Here is a 14,612-nt window from a genome sequence, read left to right as displayed (position 1 = left end):
TTAATGTTTCAATCTGTCTCCTCGTCCCAACTCACCTCCCGAGCTGGTGTCGGTGGTTTACGAGTTATAGAGTTTCTTTCTTCCTCTGCGGCTCTCTGTGTTGCGCGCTCTGGTTCTTGTGATGAAGCTGCGCCTTTGTTTTGTCTTTTGAGCCTCGTTATTTCGTCGTCTTCACTCTGCTGTCTCGCTGGTGGTGCACGACGCTGCGGTTGAGGTGCTGGCTGAACCGGCTTCGGGGGTGGAGGTGGTTCTTTTTTTTCCTTCTTCTTACCACTATCCGCATCCAATATTCTTTGCATTACGCGAGGACAGTCACTTAGCCTGAATATCCCACTCAAAGGACCTCGTGTAGCATCTTCGGTATCGGCCACTTTTTCTTTTTCTTTCTCCTTCGGTTCCGCCTTAATACTTCGTGTGGTCTGCTCTGAATCAGAGTCATTGTCTTGCTGATGACTCCTTACAAAGCGAGAGCGGAATCTACGAGATGGCCTATGCTCAGATTCGTATCCACTATAATCATCAGTAGCACCATAATCCCTTGTATGCCTCTCTGGTGGAGGAGGTCTACGCTCACCAAACTTACGACCACCTAGTACAGGTTCCTCATTTTCTGTGTAACCTTTAGATTCTTCTTGTTGGCGGAACTGTGACGCTAAGCGGTGATCACTTTTAGATCTTGTCAATCCCTGATTGGGCTGTAATCCCGACGCATATGGGTTAGGATGAGCGATATTTAGTTCACCGTAGCTGGCAACGTGCATCACAAGTTGGTTGGGATCATGTGTCATTATGAAACGTATCCTACGGTTGTAGTCACCCGCTTCATAATCAAAGTTTCGTAGAAATTCTACAGTTTTTAAGAAAATTTCTTTAGTGTCTACTAATTCGGTGTCCTCCCATTCTACGTCATCGTTCATATATTTGTCGGCGAGATCACAATTGCTTTGTATATTACTTAATTCTAATTCTAGATTATCTTTGAGATTCGTGAGGTTTCGGAGTTCAGTAGCTAGGTAACGATCAACTTCATTCCTCAGGAAATCCGTCCTATCCTTTAGCGCCTTTGCTAGCCTCTTGTGGATTTCATCTACTTCGCCAGCAACTGCACCGCAATTTGTTTGAAGATTTGCCGTATTACGTTCGACAACGCTTAAAATATCTTGGAGCCTATTAATACCACGACGTATTTGGTTATTGATTCTTGATATTTCTCTACGGAGTACTTCCATATGAGCAGACTTGCAGTCTTCGCATACTTTTTTGTCGCAATGAGCGCATGGTCCACAATATGCTTTTTCGGAGCACACGTTACATCTTTCCATAACCTGTCCCGCAGTGGGATCTGGAAGCTCTCCTGCAATTTGAGCATGCAGTTCTAAGAACCGCTGGAGAGTAACATTCGTAGGGAATCCTTGGACACCCTGATAAGGGATTCGATGCTCCGCTCGGCATTCTGGACATTTCACCTGCAAAAAGATTACTTGTTAGTATTTTGAAAACAAAAAAGAATACACACAGCAAACCAAACCAAGCACCTCTGTATATATTTACAAAAGCCGTCCACGAAGAGGCTGGAATAGTAAAATTTGTTATAAGCTCAATTGGTTAGGAAACGCACCTGTCGTCTAACGTAGTCGACCAGGCCGTCCATGCACGGCTCCATACAGAAACTGTGCTGACATGGTAGCAGCTTCGGGTTTCTGAACCGGTCTAAACAGACGCAGCACGTCAGGAGTGACTCAAACTGCTCCATATTTGTTTAGCTCCTTGTTATGTATCTGCAATAGAAGAAAATATTATTAATAATGACATTTACTAATATTTTGTTGTTTAAATTTGCGGAGGATAAAAATTAATATCAAGTTAATAAATTATTTTAAAGAGAAAATCTTATACATTTATGACAATTGTTATCGTGAAAAGGCAGAGTTTACAAAGATTCCCTCATCACGAAATTACGAATAGGCTTTTAACGAGGAAAATTCAAATACAAAACAGTTGAAGATGATACGAATAATTACATCAAACTTCATAAAGTAAAACATTTCAAGCAAACATTCTTCTGAAAGGACTAACCGAGTCTCCTTTCAAATTATATTTACCGTAATCATTTCTTAATACCAATATACTCGTAGAAACGGTTTCGAGATGCCTCTCAATATTTGAAATACGGTTCGAGTATATTTGTGATGAAATTAAATAAAAGACAGACACATTTAGGAGGAATTTTATTCTTCGGTAACTTCGAATTTATTTTTGCAGGCGTCTTAAGGCTGGGAAATGTATGGAAAAAATTATTACAGCTACAATATATTTACCTCACATTTATTGAACAAAGAATTTGCGAATAGACAACATTTATTTATATAGACAGGTTGAAGACAATTAAAATATGTTTTATATTTTAATAGTCCCAAACGTATTGATGATTTATGACATCTAGAATTAAAATTTTATGGATTAAAATAACAATTTGAATTCTTATCCCAATATTAATAATCGAATAATAAAGAAGTAATTCCAGTGACTGACAAAGTGTTACAGAATTGTTAGTCCCAAATAATAATTCAATATACAAAAGTGGTCATTAAATCCTTGGCAAAATAAATATGGAAATGACGAAAAGAAAATATTAAAAACGCATAACACAATTTTTTGGTATCCATATATTTGTAATATAACAATTCTATATGTTGTAATACTGATAAAGATTCGCATATAAACAAATGTGTAAATACATTTGACATACTATCAGGGACAATACACCTGGGCTTTAAATCAAAGCAAAAAATCAGGAAAGGTATAAATGTCAAGGTAAAGTCGGATAAGATTTGCGATATCCAAACGGGTTCCCTTTGCCTGTAATTTATGACTGTCGATCGACATAGTTCGGAACGGTTCTGGAGGAATATAACTATGTAGAAATTCGAGTAATCTAGATTTTCATTGAAATCGTTCAGGTTCTTAGCTTAAGTTTATTGAATATAAAATTTATGTACTAGTTATTAATACTTCAAAGATTTTCTAGGATACATTCATCCATCATCACCAGCTTTTGGTCCCTAGACCTTTAATAATTATTGCCACGCTAAAAAGTTCTATGCTTTGTGAATCCAATGATATCGCGCTGCTTTATTTAAATAAATCATCGGTCCTGATTTGGCTGATTGGATTCAGGCGTCAGGTTAGTAAAAAAAATGTGGTCCTTTTGCTTAAACGTAGTGACCAGTTAAGAAGGTCGTGCAATCTAGATGGATAGGATTTTATATTCAGGAGATTTATAAGCAATATAAGCGATATTTAATAATGGTTTACAAACCTAACAAGAAATGACTTAACCTAATATGAAAACCTGCTTAATGTTTTGCTTCATGTGTTTTGAAAGAAAAATATTTTATATCAGAATCTATATAAGAAATATATGTTCTCTTTGATATTTACACGAAAAACGTACTCATAGTAACAAAAGATAAAAAATATTCTCTTGAAAACGGTAACAAAGTGAGAAAAGTTGCTCGACAAATAATATTAGTAAAGCCAAATGAAACGAAAATAGCTCCGAATCACAACAATTACTGTGATTCAAGTTATACTATTTCCAGACCGCCGGAACAAAGATTAAGCGTCTGTTTCATCTCAATGGTACTTGAGCGGATATAAACAAGAATGTTGTTCAAGTTAACTTTTGTATTGTCCCTTCTGTGTGTTGTGGTTTTTTGAATTCTTATTAAATTTCGTCGAGTTAATAAGCCATGTTGAATCTTCTGTTTAATAATTCATCATTTGAATTTTGGTCATAGCTGTCGTCGAATTTATTATTGTGCTTGGAACTTCTTTCAAAAAGGAAGTTTAAGGAAAGATTTCAAAGTATACCGCTAAGAATATAGAAAAACTCTCATCGTTTAAATATTCTCCTAAATTTTTGAAAACTTTTGCGTCAAAACTTTCCATGGTACAAAACTGTGATGGAAACTATTGTTTGGAGAAGGTGTTTTTTTTCCTAAGTCCGCCAGTCTTTACTGAGATAGACTTGGGCGCGTTATCAATAAAATTAATCTATTCAAGATTTTTTGTATCAAAGATTGAATCTTTACAATTTCTAGTAAGCAGAAATTGTCTTTCAATGTTTGGTAGACAGAATATTGGATAATTTGATTATTAATACGGACGTAACTATAGTTGAATCTACTCTTTCTAAAAGGGAAATATGTCCAATGTCCACTTGCAAGACAGTTATAGAATAATGACGAGTGATCGAATCGTATACGATTTCGTCTATTTTAGAAGACCCACCTTCTCCACAATCTACAAGGAGATCATAACTCGCGGTCGAGTTTAATTTTGGTGTTTGCGCGAGTATACGAAGATCCGGCTGCGTTCCAAAATAACCCCGTCTGGTTCACACGCTGGGATCGTTTAGGACGATACACACGTGAGGGAAACGTGGAAATACTGAACATGTGATCATAAAATTTATATAATCTGAGCTCTAAGCTCGTGTTCATGGTTTCGAAAAAATTCTAACACTGTGATTCTGAACGCGAATCTAAACATACATCTTTGAGTTTTGGAAGTAATTTGCATATTGGGCATAAAATTATTTTGAAGGCGAAGAGAAATGTTATGCGGAAACCTAGTTGGCTATTTCACAACATTCTCAAAGTATGTGAGTTTGACTATGCCATTTTGATCCAGGGCTTTGTTTTCTTTGTGTACTTATTGGGCACTTTTCTCCATTTAAATTAGTCGATAACAATATTGGTAATGTAACTTATATTGCCCTCAAAACTTCGTCTCTAACGTAATTCTATTCGATTTGGTACAAATTTCATTAAGATTTAATTATTATTGACATTGCTTAAGATGTTCATAGGCGGAGTAGCAACTTATCACCAAGTGAGCTGCTCGATTGCTGCGTCGATATTATGAAAATAGAAACAATGGGAAGTCAGCTTTAGAGCCAACGTTACAGCGTTACGAAGTTATAATTTCAGCACGTCATCTTCTATTTGTTATGCGGGCGTCAATTTGTTTGTCGACATTTGTTTTTTGGCGCCAAAGAGGGTAAGCTGACATAAGGTATGGATGAAAACGAATTATGTAGAAATAGTCTACGCGTCACATCATTTTTTATGCTTATGTCATCTGTACAAATGCTGTCGTGTTCTCTAAATACGTGCCAGAAATAGGAATGTGATAGAGATCTACTTACTAAGGTTTAGTGATAAATTGAGATAAAGATATATTTTTACTAATTGGCCCGTCCATCTTATCCATGTTGGATTATATTCTCGGTTACACGGTATTGTATAAATGAAGGACATATTCAAGTTTATAACAATTTAAGTTTAAAGGGATTACTTTGAAAAACACATTAAAATGTTATATGAAAAAAAATCCATATAAGGACAACATAGCGATAAAATATATCAGGATAGGAAGCGTTAGAATTACAATATAAATAACATCTTGGCGTATTAATAGCCTCGAAATATTTTACGCCTTACGAAGGAATGTTTTGCCTATTTTAGTTTCAGTACATGCTATCACTTACTACCTAAAGTGTATAGTGAGCGTAAACATTGTTACCTTGCGGCAGTACCACTGTCACACCTATTTATCACTGTGCGGTAAAACAAAATGTGATTTTTTAAATGGTGGTACCATTACCATATATTTGTTTGACGGGCAGAGGGCCTTGGGTCGGAACCCCACTCAGACCGATATCTGAAAGATGAATTAAGATTTCTTTTCTGGGTCTGGGTGTTTGTGTATAATATTCGTTTTGTGTATCCATGGTATCCGCGACATGAAATTCTACTGTGGGGCTGTGAGTTTAGAAAGCTTTTATTAAGAGAAGGTTTTGCTCCATCTTTTATCTATCTATGACTAATTTATTTATCTAAGGCCGTCAGAAATATTTTAGATCAACGTTTTAAGTAGAAGTTTGTAAGTTTTATATAAATAAGGCAATAATAGCTCGGCAATCGGCTGCTCAAATTACTTATTTTCTGAGAGGTGCTGTTCTTTATACGATACTTTATACTAGTAATTTAAAAAATAGTATGCCACCAATTAAATAGAAGCGACGATTTTAATATGTTAACTGTAATACGTACCTTTAAAAATAATCTATTTACAATTAAATACATAAACAAAACTTAAACGAATGTAGTACCTAACTATGATTTGAAGATAAAATAAAGCGTCCAAATGGATCCTTTTCGGGAGGGTCTAAGTCGGCAGCGATACCGCATTATACATAAAAATTCAATCTTAATCTATACCAAAAATATAAAGATCCTAGGTTCACCGAAACTTCAATAATATGTGACGATGTTTCTTAACCCTATATTTGACATTGTGCACTTAAATGCACATTCTCATCAGATTTTTTTTTCTGAAAAACGAAACATCGAATATTTTTAATAATAACTCAAAGCGATTTAGCAAACGTTTCTTTACGTCAGAAAATGAAATGTATATGTGTCTCGTTCACACATTGTCAGTGGTAAACAAAATAGTGAGCCGTCGGTCAGCGCCTGCGCAACGCTCTAAAAGTATCTAATTTTATCCGAATGAAATTAAGTTATATGTATGAAATTTATATAATTTTACTTTCTGCAAGCTTTATGCAATTTTTCCGTGATATTATTTTTGACATATAATGTTTTGAATATATAGTAATTCATGACTTTTGTTATGTGTGCATTAAAATGCACACTGCCAACGACATACACTATTACTGTTTGTGAATATTGTGTCTTTAAATGCACATTGCCAACTTTGCTACTATATACTAAGGTTCTGCACCCAAGGTAGGGGTAGGGTGAATAAGGTTCAGACAGACTTTTTTTTTATAATTCATAACTGCAATTCACATTTCCCCCCTTCCTCTAAATTCCCAGTCCTTAGCTTGCAATTTTTTTCTTTCATATGACTGGAGGCTGAAAAATTTTAGCTTTGGTGTGTAAATTGCGTAATTAAATCTGACGTAGAAGCCATCAAATCTTAGAAAGATGAATTCCAGATGTGTAGGTCTCATCAAGACGTCTCTGAACTCAAGTCTTGTCCAATCAATAGCGTCTTCTGTCAAAAATGTAAACATGTAAACATCTCCAATCATAATGATTCGAGAACATCTGCAGTATCAATCCCAGATAAGACCAAATTCCCACTTGAGGTCGGTCATAGATGCGCCACTAGCCCTGAAGACAAAGCTGGAATGCCTCAGAAAAGTATACCTGCTTACCACAACCTTCAAACAAGTGGAATAAGGTCCAGTCATATGCTCAAATTTAATACAGCATTGTAACGGAAACAAAGATTAAGGTTTAAACAGACAAGTCGCTTTATACCGTACAGATGTGATAGGCCATCGTTTGTATTGTCTTCACAGAATTTGGACATCTTTGTCTGTAATGCCTGGTTGCTGTTTCGCCATGAGAACAGTAGTAAACAAAAATTATTGCCACTCACAAAGTTTCGAGTCGCTTTATTTGGGAAACTGCGTTTTTTTGGGAGGAGGTCTTCTAATGTCTCAACTCAACTAAAATATCTCAAAACTTGTCGATATGTCATAACTTCCGAGACTTTTATCTTTAGTATTTTCAAAATATATGATATTGTTTATGTTTTTAATTATTTCTTAGTTTACTGAGTACTTGGCGGTGTGCATTTGAAGACAAATTTTTTTTCTTCTGAACCTGGCAGTGTGCACTAAAATGCACATACTATATCCTGAAAACTGAATTTCAGAGATTTATTATTTTATTTTTCCTAATATCCTTATAACCCAATTAACGCAAGGAAGTAGCAAAAATATATTTTTTTAGGGTAAAATTCTCTGCCAAGTATAGGGTTAAAAAGGAACGTACTCTAACCACATTACTTTTTAACCGCTAAAGAGTTACCATCCCTATGGTATATTTGCGCTGAACGATGAATACCACATTATAAATACCGGAAGTGATGTTCATACATTAATGTGTTTCGCTGCAAAAATACATATCAATGATGTCATATAAAATAGTTATTTCAGAATCATTCATATCGGATCTGCGTCATGTAATAAAACTATGTCAGTATGTGGTCATATTATAGGGAAGTAAGCGATGAAAGTTTGCTTGACGACTAAAGTCTTAACATTTTGATTGAAGTAACAAACGGGCACCATTCAGTCCACCTAATTGTATTTGATTAGTGCCGCCAATGACATCTGTAACCAACTTGATATAGAACAGGGGTTTTAACTGATGCCGATCGCAAATGCTTTTTCTTATTACTATAATGACAAAATAAAATACAAAATGGGATTACTTAACACAAAAGGATTTGCTTTAGCTTTACGGACATGTTAAGGTACAAAACTAAGAAAGTTAATAAAGTTTTAATGTAAGAAAATTAGGACTGCAATATAGTCTGGATGTGGATGCAAAAGTCTCATTTTGTCTTGAATCTTACGACATTGTGAAAATGTGCTAGCATTCATACATAGCTTTAGGGCACAATTTCTGTAAACCGGGTTTATATCTGTGTGCTGATATGCGACTGGCATCATAATATAGTTTTATAGATAATTTTCTTGTCATGTGTGCCACACTCTCGCAGGTTACGAACTAAATGCATGGAATTAATTCACGCGTAGGGAAGGGACATGCGTGCACCTTTCCGATAAGACCCCCGTGATAGGAAAAACGTCTTGACACATAAACCAAGTTTTTCTTCAATACGTTCTTTGTGAAAACGCAAAGCGGAAAAGTTGGGCGAAAACCCCCTTATCGTGGCAAATTAATATCCCCTTGTCTACATACGTTATTTATTATTGCATATGCAGAGACACGTGACTTTTGTCGAGTAAGTATTTTGGCAACGTTTCACACGTGTAACACGAAAATAATTCTCACACAAAAAAAAATCTAGGTCTAAATGAATTTGGTTACTAAGTATTCTTTGCAATGAAAGTAGGAAATTAGTATATAAAGCAACTGATGAACGTCATCCACAATAGACAAACCCTTGAGAGCTAACCATAATGAACCTTTTTTGTTGTAATCTACTAAACGACAATAGTTACATAGCGTTTTACATGCCACTAATTTCTTATATCGCTTAGCTCCGTCACTCGCAAGCGGTGAAACGATCGCCTTATTTCCATCCGTATGCTTTTAACAATAAACAAACAAGCCTTTTCTAGCCCAAGGAAAATAAGCCGAAGAAATAAGATTGGATAAGACGAGATTTTCAAGCAATCCCTCTTATTACGGTATTTTTTGTTAATGTTGTTCCAAGTTTCGGAGCTTTAACGATAATTGTCCTTGTGCGTATATTTTTTCTTCTCGATTTAATGTTATCAACGTCTTTATTTACGTTACGGTTTCATAGTTTCGTCTTAAAATATGAAAGTAGATGTGACATTTATTTTACTCTGGCGAATTTGTTTATATATCAAAAATATTTTAATGGTACTGTTTTTATGGACTGGTAGAGAATGCCATCAGGCGTTAAGTTTACCCTTTTGTACTGTATTTGTGTTAAATAAAGAAATAAATAAATAAAAATAAATAATGCTCATTTTAGTGTTTAAAACGATCAGTAATCTATAGATAAAATCAAAGTATCGGTTTATTTTGAAATTTCATTTTGCATAAAGTATTCATTTTTGATTCGTTGTATTTCATGTTTTGATATTACCTACTTTAATTTTTTTATGTTTATTTCGTCATTGTAATAAAAATACTAACGAATAACTTCTAACAAAATTTACGCATTAATCTGTATTCACAATATAAAATACAGTGTCATTTGAATTTACTTTTTTTATCTTCTTCATTTATGGACAAAGATTTTCTGATTCGGACTATTGACTTACATTTATATACCAGTTAGTCTATTGACGCTTAATTTTTTGATTTTTATCAAAACAAAATTCCACAGTTGAATCACAGTACAAATCTGTATCGTCTCCGGCTGTTTATACCGTCAGAGCTATTTCGGACAAGGTTGGCTGGTTTTTTAATACTTTCTTCGTATTTGGCTTGTTCTCTCAACTTCTTAATTACGCATTTCTAACCATGTGGTGTGTCATTTGTAATTTTGGAGCTGATGTTCCATTTATTGCGTAAGTCTTCCTAGTATTCGCTGTAGGTAATTAGTTTCAGAAGTAGAGGATTTTCTATGTATATTTTATTAATATTTAGTTGAGATTTCGGAGAGACAATGTTTTAAGAATTGGCAGTCTAAATGGAAGCCAGTTTACATTAAAAATATAAGAGCTTTTAAATTTGGAAGAGGAACCGGTAGACACCTAAATTCTAAAAACGTTATTTTCGCTTGGGCTTGAGGACTATCATATGTATGTTGTATTAGGGCTGATAAGAAGTTCTTTAATTCCGTGCCAGGCTATACATGTAATTGATTTAGATGTCTAAATAATAGGCTTCCCCTTAAATCGACCACAGATGAGTAGCCACGCCTGAGATCTAATGGTCCCGTCATATGTAAGTCATCCTGCATCCATCTTAACCGCCCTTATCTTTTATCTGTCCAGTGTTATACGACACAGTATCAAGGTATATACCACCCACACTCGTAAATGTAATCATATGATAGAACACGCAATAATATCAGACACAACACATGTATACGTCAATATATTGTTGTACCATAAACACGTGGTATCCGAAAATAGAACATACATATTTCACTTCGGAAATAAATTTATTATAAACAATAATATTTGCGGGAATTAGTTTGAAAGCGTCAGGTATATAAATGTATTTTTGTTATTGTTATGGGTCTGGGTGTTTGTGTATATCTGTATATATGTGAGTGTGTGTCTTTGGTACACACGTAGTATGGGGCTAAAAGTATTATTATTGACACGCTATCAAACTATCATCACCTAGCCTGTATACTTACAATACTATATGTTTTAATACTACAGAATTTACTATAGGAATAATTGTAGCATTGCCAATATGGAAAAGTATACATGTGTACAAGATACTATATACTTTTTATTTTTTTAATTTATCAGACAACACACATACGTAAGTACTTATATTGTAACACCCTACTTAGAGAAATTAGGTTCACACGCCCTTACTGGCGTTACTCGATTTCCTTACCTAAGGAAGCTCAACATGCAGCTCTGTCATTAAATGTAATTAGAAGGCGAATGTTAATTGTATCGATTCCCTCAGCTGATATTAGAGCCTTGTGTACCTACTTTATCGATTACTATCAGGGCATTTTGTCTTTACTTTTATAGTGAAACAGAAAAAATTAAAACAAGAAACAGTGTAAAAATAAAATAAACCTGTACATAAATTCGTTTTCATAAAAAAAATAATGTTCGTAACTAATCTACAAAGTTGAGCAACTTTGTGTGTGATCGGAAGTCGGATGGGTGACCGCTAGCGGTTAACTTCATGCGCTTCCCCACGGATAGCCTTCGGTTCCGGTTGTAAACAAATGATGGCAGTAATTAAATATTGTAGGAAGCCATACGGTTTGGAAACATTCGATCCGGGTTAGCCAGTAATCTAGTATACCTTTCTTCACTAGCCGGCATTATAGAAATGATACGGGTGGTACGGATTCCAACGTGGGCGACTCGCACGTTAATGGTAAATAGAAGCTTAATTCTGTCCATAAAAATCATCAATTTTTGTACGGAAGTTCTGTAAAAAAAGCAGTCGTTTTTTTGTACAATTTAGTTGTGTAAACTCTATTTATTCCTTCGTGTGTAATATTTGTGAAACGTTTACATATTTACTCATATTCCTTTGAGTATATAATAGGAGTATATTTTGAATTTGTCAACAGAAAATTCAATTGTATTTATTTTATTAAAAAAAAAAATAAAGGTAATCAAATCCCAGTTTCGTTTGGATCAAAACCATCGAAAACGGATCCATCCATTGGAAATTTAAACAGGAATCGTTTTCCTTTGTTTGTTTTCGAATTTCCTCTTTCCGTTTTTTGATAATAACGCTTCAAAGTGTTTTTGCTATTTGATCGTTACCGGTTTTTTCACTTCCATAAAAACGGAGCGAAGATTGATAAATAAAGATAAAAGAAGCAATTATTTTACGCGTTCAAAATTATTTTTTTGCAAAGTTAACTTTTAATTACAAAGTCATTAGGTTTTAATAGGTTGGTAATGCTGTTTTTAATTACTATCTACCGTCGCTTCGGTAAAATAAACTAAGTTTTAATCTAAATAATTTTCAATTATAAAGTAGCAAACTAATATTTAATGATAATGACATGTTTGTAATAGAATTAGTAGTCGTTTGTCTAATCTCGAGGTTTGCGACTCAAAAAAAAATTACTAGACTGGCTGGAATAAGTCGAATTGACTAGGTGGGCTAGATAATCATATATATAAAACTCTCGTGTCACAATGTTAGTAACCGTACTCCTCCGAAACGGCTTTACCGATTTTCACCAAATTTAATATGCATATTCAGTAGGTCTGAGAATCGACTACTATCTATTTTTCATACTCCTAAGAGATAAGGATTGTGCACCCTTAACATTTTTTTATTTATTTGGCAACATAACGTTTGCCGGGTCAGCTAGTAAACTATAAAATACTTGTTTTACAATTATTTGCTTCCGCCAAGAATTAAACCCGGCATCTGTGCCACAAAAGCATTCTTTCGTTCACGTCAAAACCATTCATTCACAATTGCAAATATTCGCAACAATAGAAATGCATACTTTTCAATACACACAACGCTTGTCGGCGAAAATAGAGACATTTGACGTCACACATTGAAGCTTCGCATAACCACGCTTCAAATTCGTCATTGGGCTTCCGTCTCTGTTTTTCTACATAAGAGTGAAAGAGAGGTATAGTTTCTTTAGACGGAGCGTGAGTCAAGCGTGATGAAGTGAAATACGAAGACTTTTCTTTGCTTTGTGAAGGAACTTTTCTTTTTGTTAACGGAAATCGTTGTGTTAAAATAATACTACTACTATTATTTTTCATGTAATTGGTAGTGAATTTAAAAGAAGGGACTTTAAGTTTAAAAGAGATAAAGTTATAATTGTTAATTATCAAAATATATTCTAATTATCATTTAGACTACACTTATATAATTAGCTTTCCAATAAAATCTATAAGGATAGTCTTAGTTTTATTGTAATTATGAAAATAGTTGCGCGCCTTGCCTTATGAGGTTAGGTTATGTTAGGTTATATGACTTCTGCGCTTTTGTTTATAATATTAATACGAATACACACAGGACAGGACAAATTATACATAGCTATCACGAAATAGGTATCACTTTGCTCTATATAATATTGCGTACAATAATTAAAGTATTTTTTTATTTTCATAGTAAAATTACGTTTTTGAACATGCATCGTTTTATATAAATATAATTTAAATAGTTAAACCTTAAATCTGATTACGACTTAGCACCCAAGCTCGGTACTTACAGCGGTTTATGGCACATAAAAAACAAAATGCACTCGGAAATCCAAAACACAAGCGGGGTAGGCTTTAAATCCACAACTATTTACTTGTCATTTTGGGCGTCAGGTCACTATCTGTCAGGCGCGACTGGGTCTGTCAGGCGCTTACCCCACCGGCTTGCGGTGTACTGACGGCAATACGATACTGGTGCGGGGGAAATTATTTTTGGATGCGCGAGCGCACGCAGTGGTTACTTTTGGACGTGAAAAGGTCATTGGACATTCGGCGTTTCGATAATGAAACGTATTTCGCTCGGAACGTTTCAATGCCGTATAGCGCTTTGTTATTTGGGTCATTTTCTTTATGTGCTTTTTGCATTGTCTTGCCTTTATTGTTTAGGTGAATGGGGGTAAGGAACTAAGAAGCGCATCGTGAAATTAAATGTGCAATCCAGCTGATTGTAAGAAGCCACCGTCGTTCATAGACAACTGTAATCAACTGAAAATAGGAGTGGCATCATATTTAAGATTAGTTAAATAGCATTTACATCCTTGACAATTAAGTTTAGCAGGTGGTAAAATTAGTAGCTACAGTTCGAACGGCGTTGTGCTACTATCACACCTATTTCTAACGTCGTGCAGTACTTACATTTTTATAGAAGAATGCGGATGCCGACTGACTTACTTATGAGATGACGATCTTAGTCTTCAGAAGAAATAATGCGTCTTGGTTAGGCTTCAAGTGGGACCCCTAATCTAGATGGAGATTATATGCTCGTGTGATTCAGTTGTTTAAAAATGCTGAAATGACTCAATTAACAGTCTCTCTATTATAACCTTAAAACTAGGACTTAGTAAGCATTGACACTACTCAGCTGTTATAAAGTAGAAATATGTGGTGACGTGCTGCATCTTTAATCACGCAATGTTTAACGCATTTTATGTCTAACAAAGAAAAAGAAAAATATACGAAAATACAATATTATAACATGAAAAATTTTAAATATTTGTGAAATTCTAATGTGATCAAAACAAACGATGTTGTTTTTCTATAACCATTAACCCATTTCTATTCCCTTGAACACATTTTTATTAGAATTTATCTGAAATTAATTAGCATATATAACATAAAAGTCACAAAGAAAAGTAAAATAAAAAGGTAACAATGTTTAACTGTAGATATA

General features: G+C 34.5%; 1 protein-coding gene across 1 annotated transcript in view; it reads right to left on the bottom strand.

Annotated features, from left to right (window-relative positions):
- The window catches only part of tn (tripartite motif containing protein thin), a 31,063-nt gene extending 17,436 nt beyond the window's left edge, over positions 1-13,627 (bottom strand). The window contains exons 1-3 of the mRNA XM_073092864.1: positions 13,537-13,627; positions 1,619-1,778; positions 36-1,466 (exon numbers count right to left, since the gene is read on the bottom strand). Coding sequence (XP_072948965.1) covers positions 36-1,466; positions 1,619-1,753 — 1,566 coding nt within the window. The 5' untranslated portion in view covers positions 1,754-1,778; positions 13,537-13,627. The remainder of the gene's footprint in view (positions 1-35; positions 1,467-1,618; positions 1,779-13,536) is intronic.
- Between the last annotated feature and the right edge of the window lie 985 nt (positions 13,628-14,612).

This window comes from Epargyreus clarus, unplaced genomic scaffold (genome assembly GCF_041222505.1).
Source record: "Epargyreus clarus isolate Ecla_fem2 unplaced genomic scaffold, WU_Ecla_fem_2.2 ptg000004l, whole genome shotgun sequence".
Taxonomy (NCBI): domain Eukaryota; kingdom Metazoa; phylum Arthropoda; class Insecta; order Lepidoptera; family Hesperiidae; genus Epargyreus; species Epargyreus clarus.
Note: the sequence above shows the minus strand (reverse complement) of the source record. Positions and strands in the feature narration are given on the sequence as shown.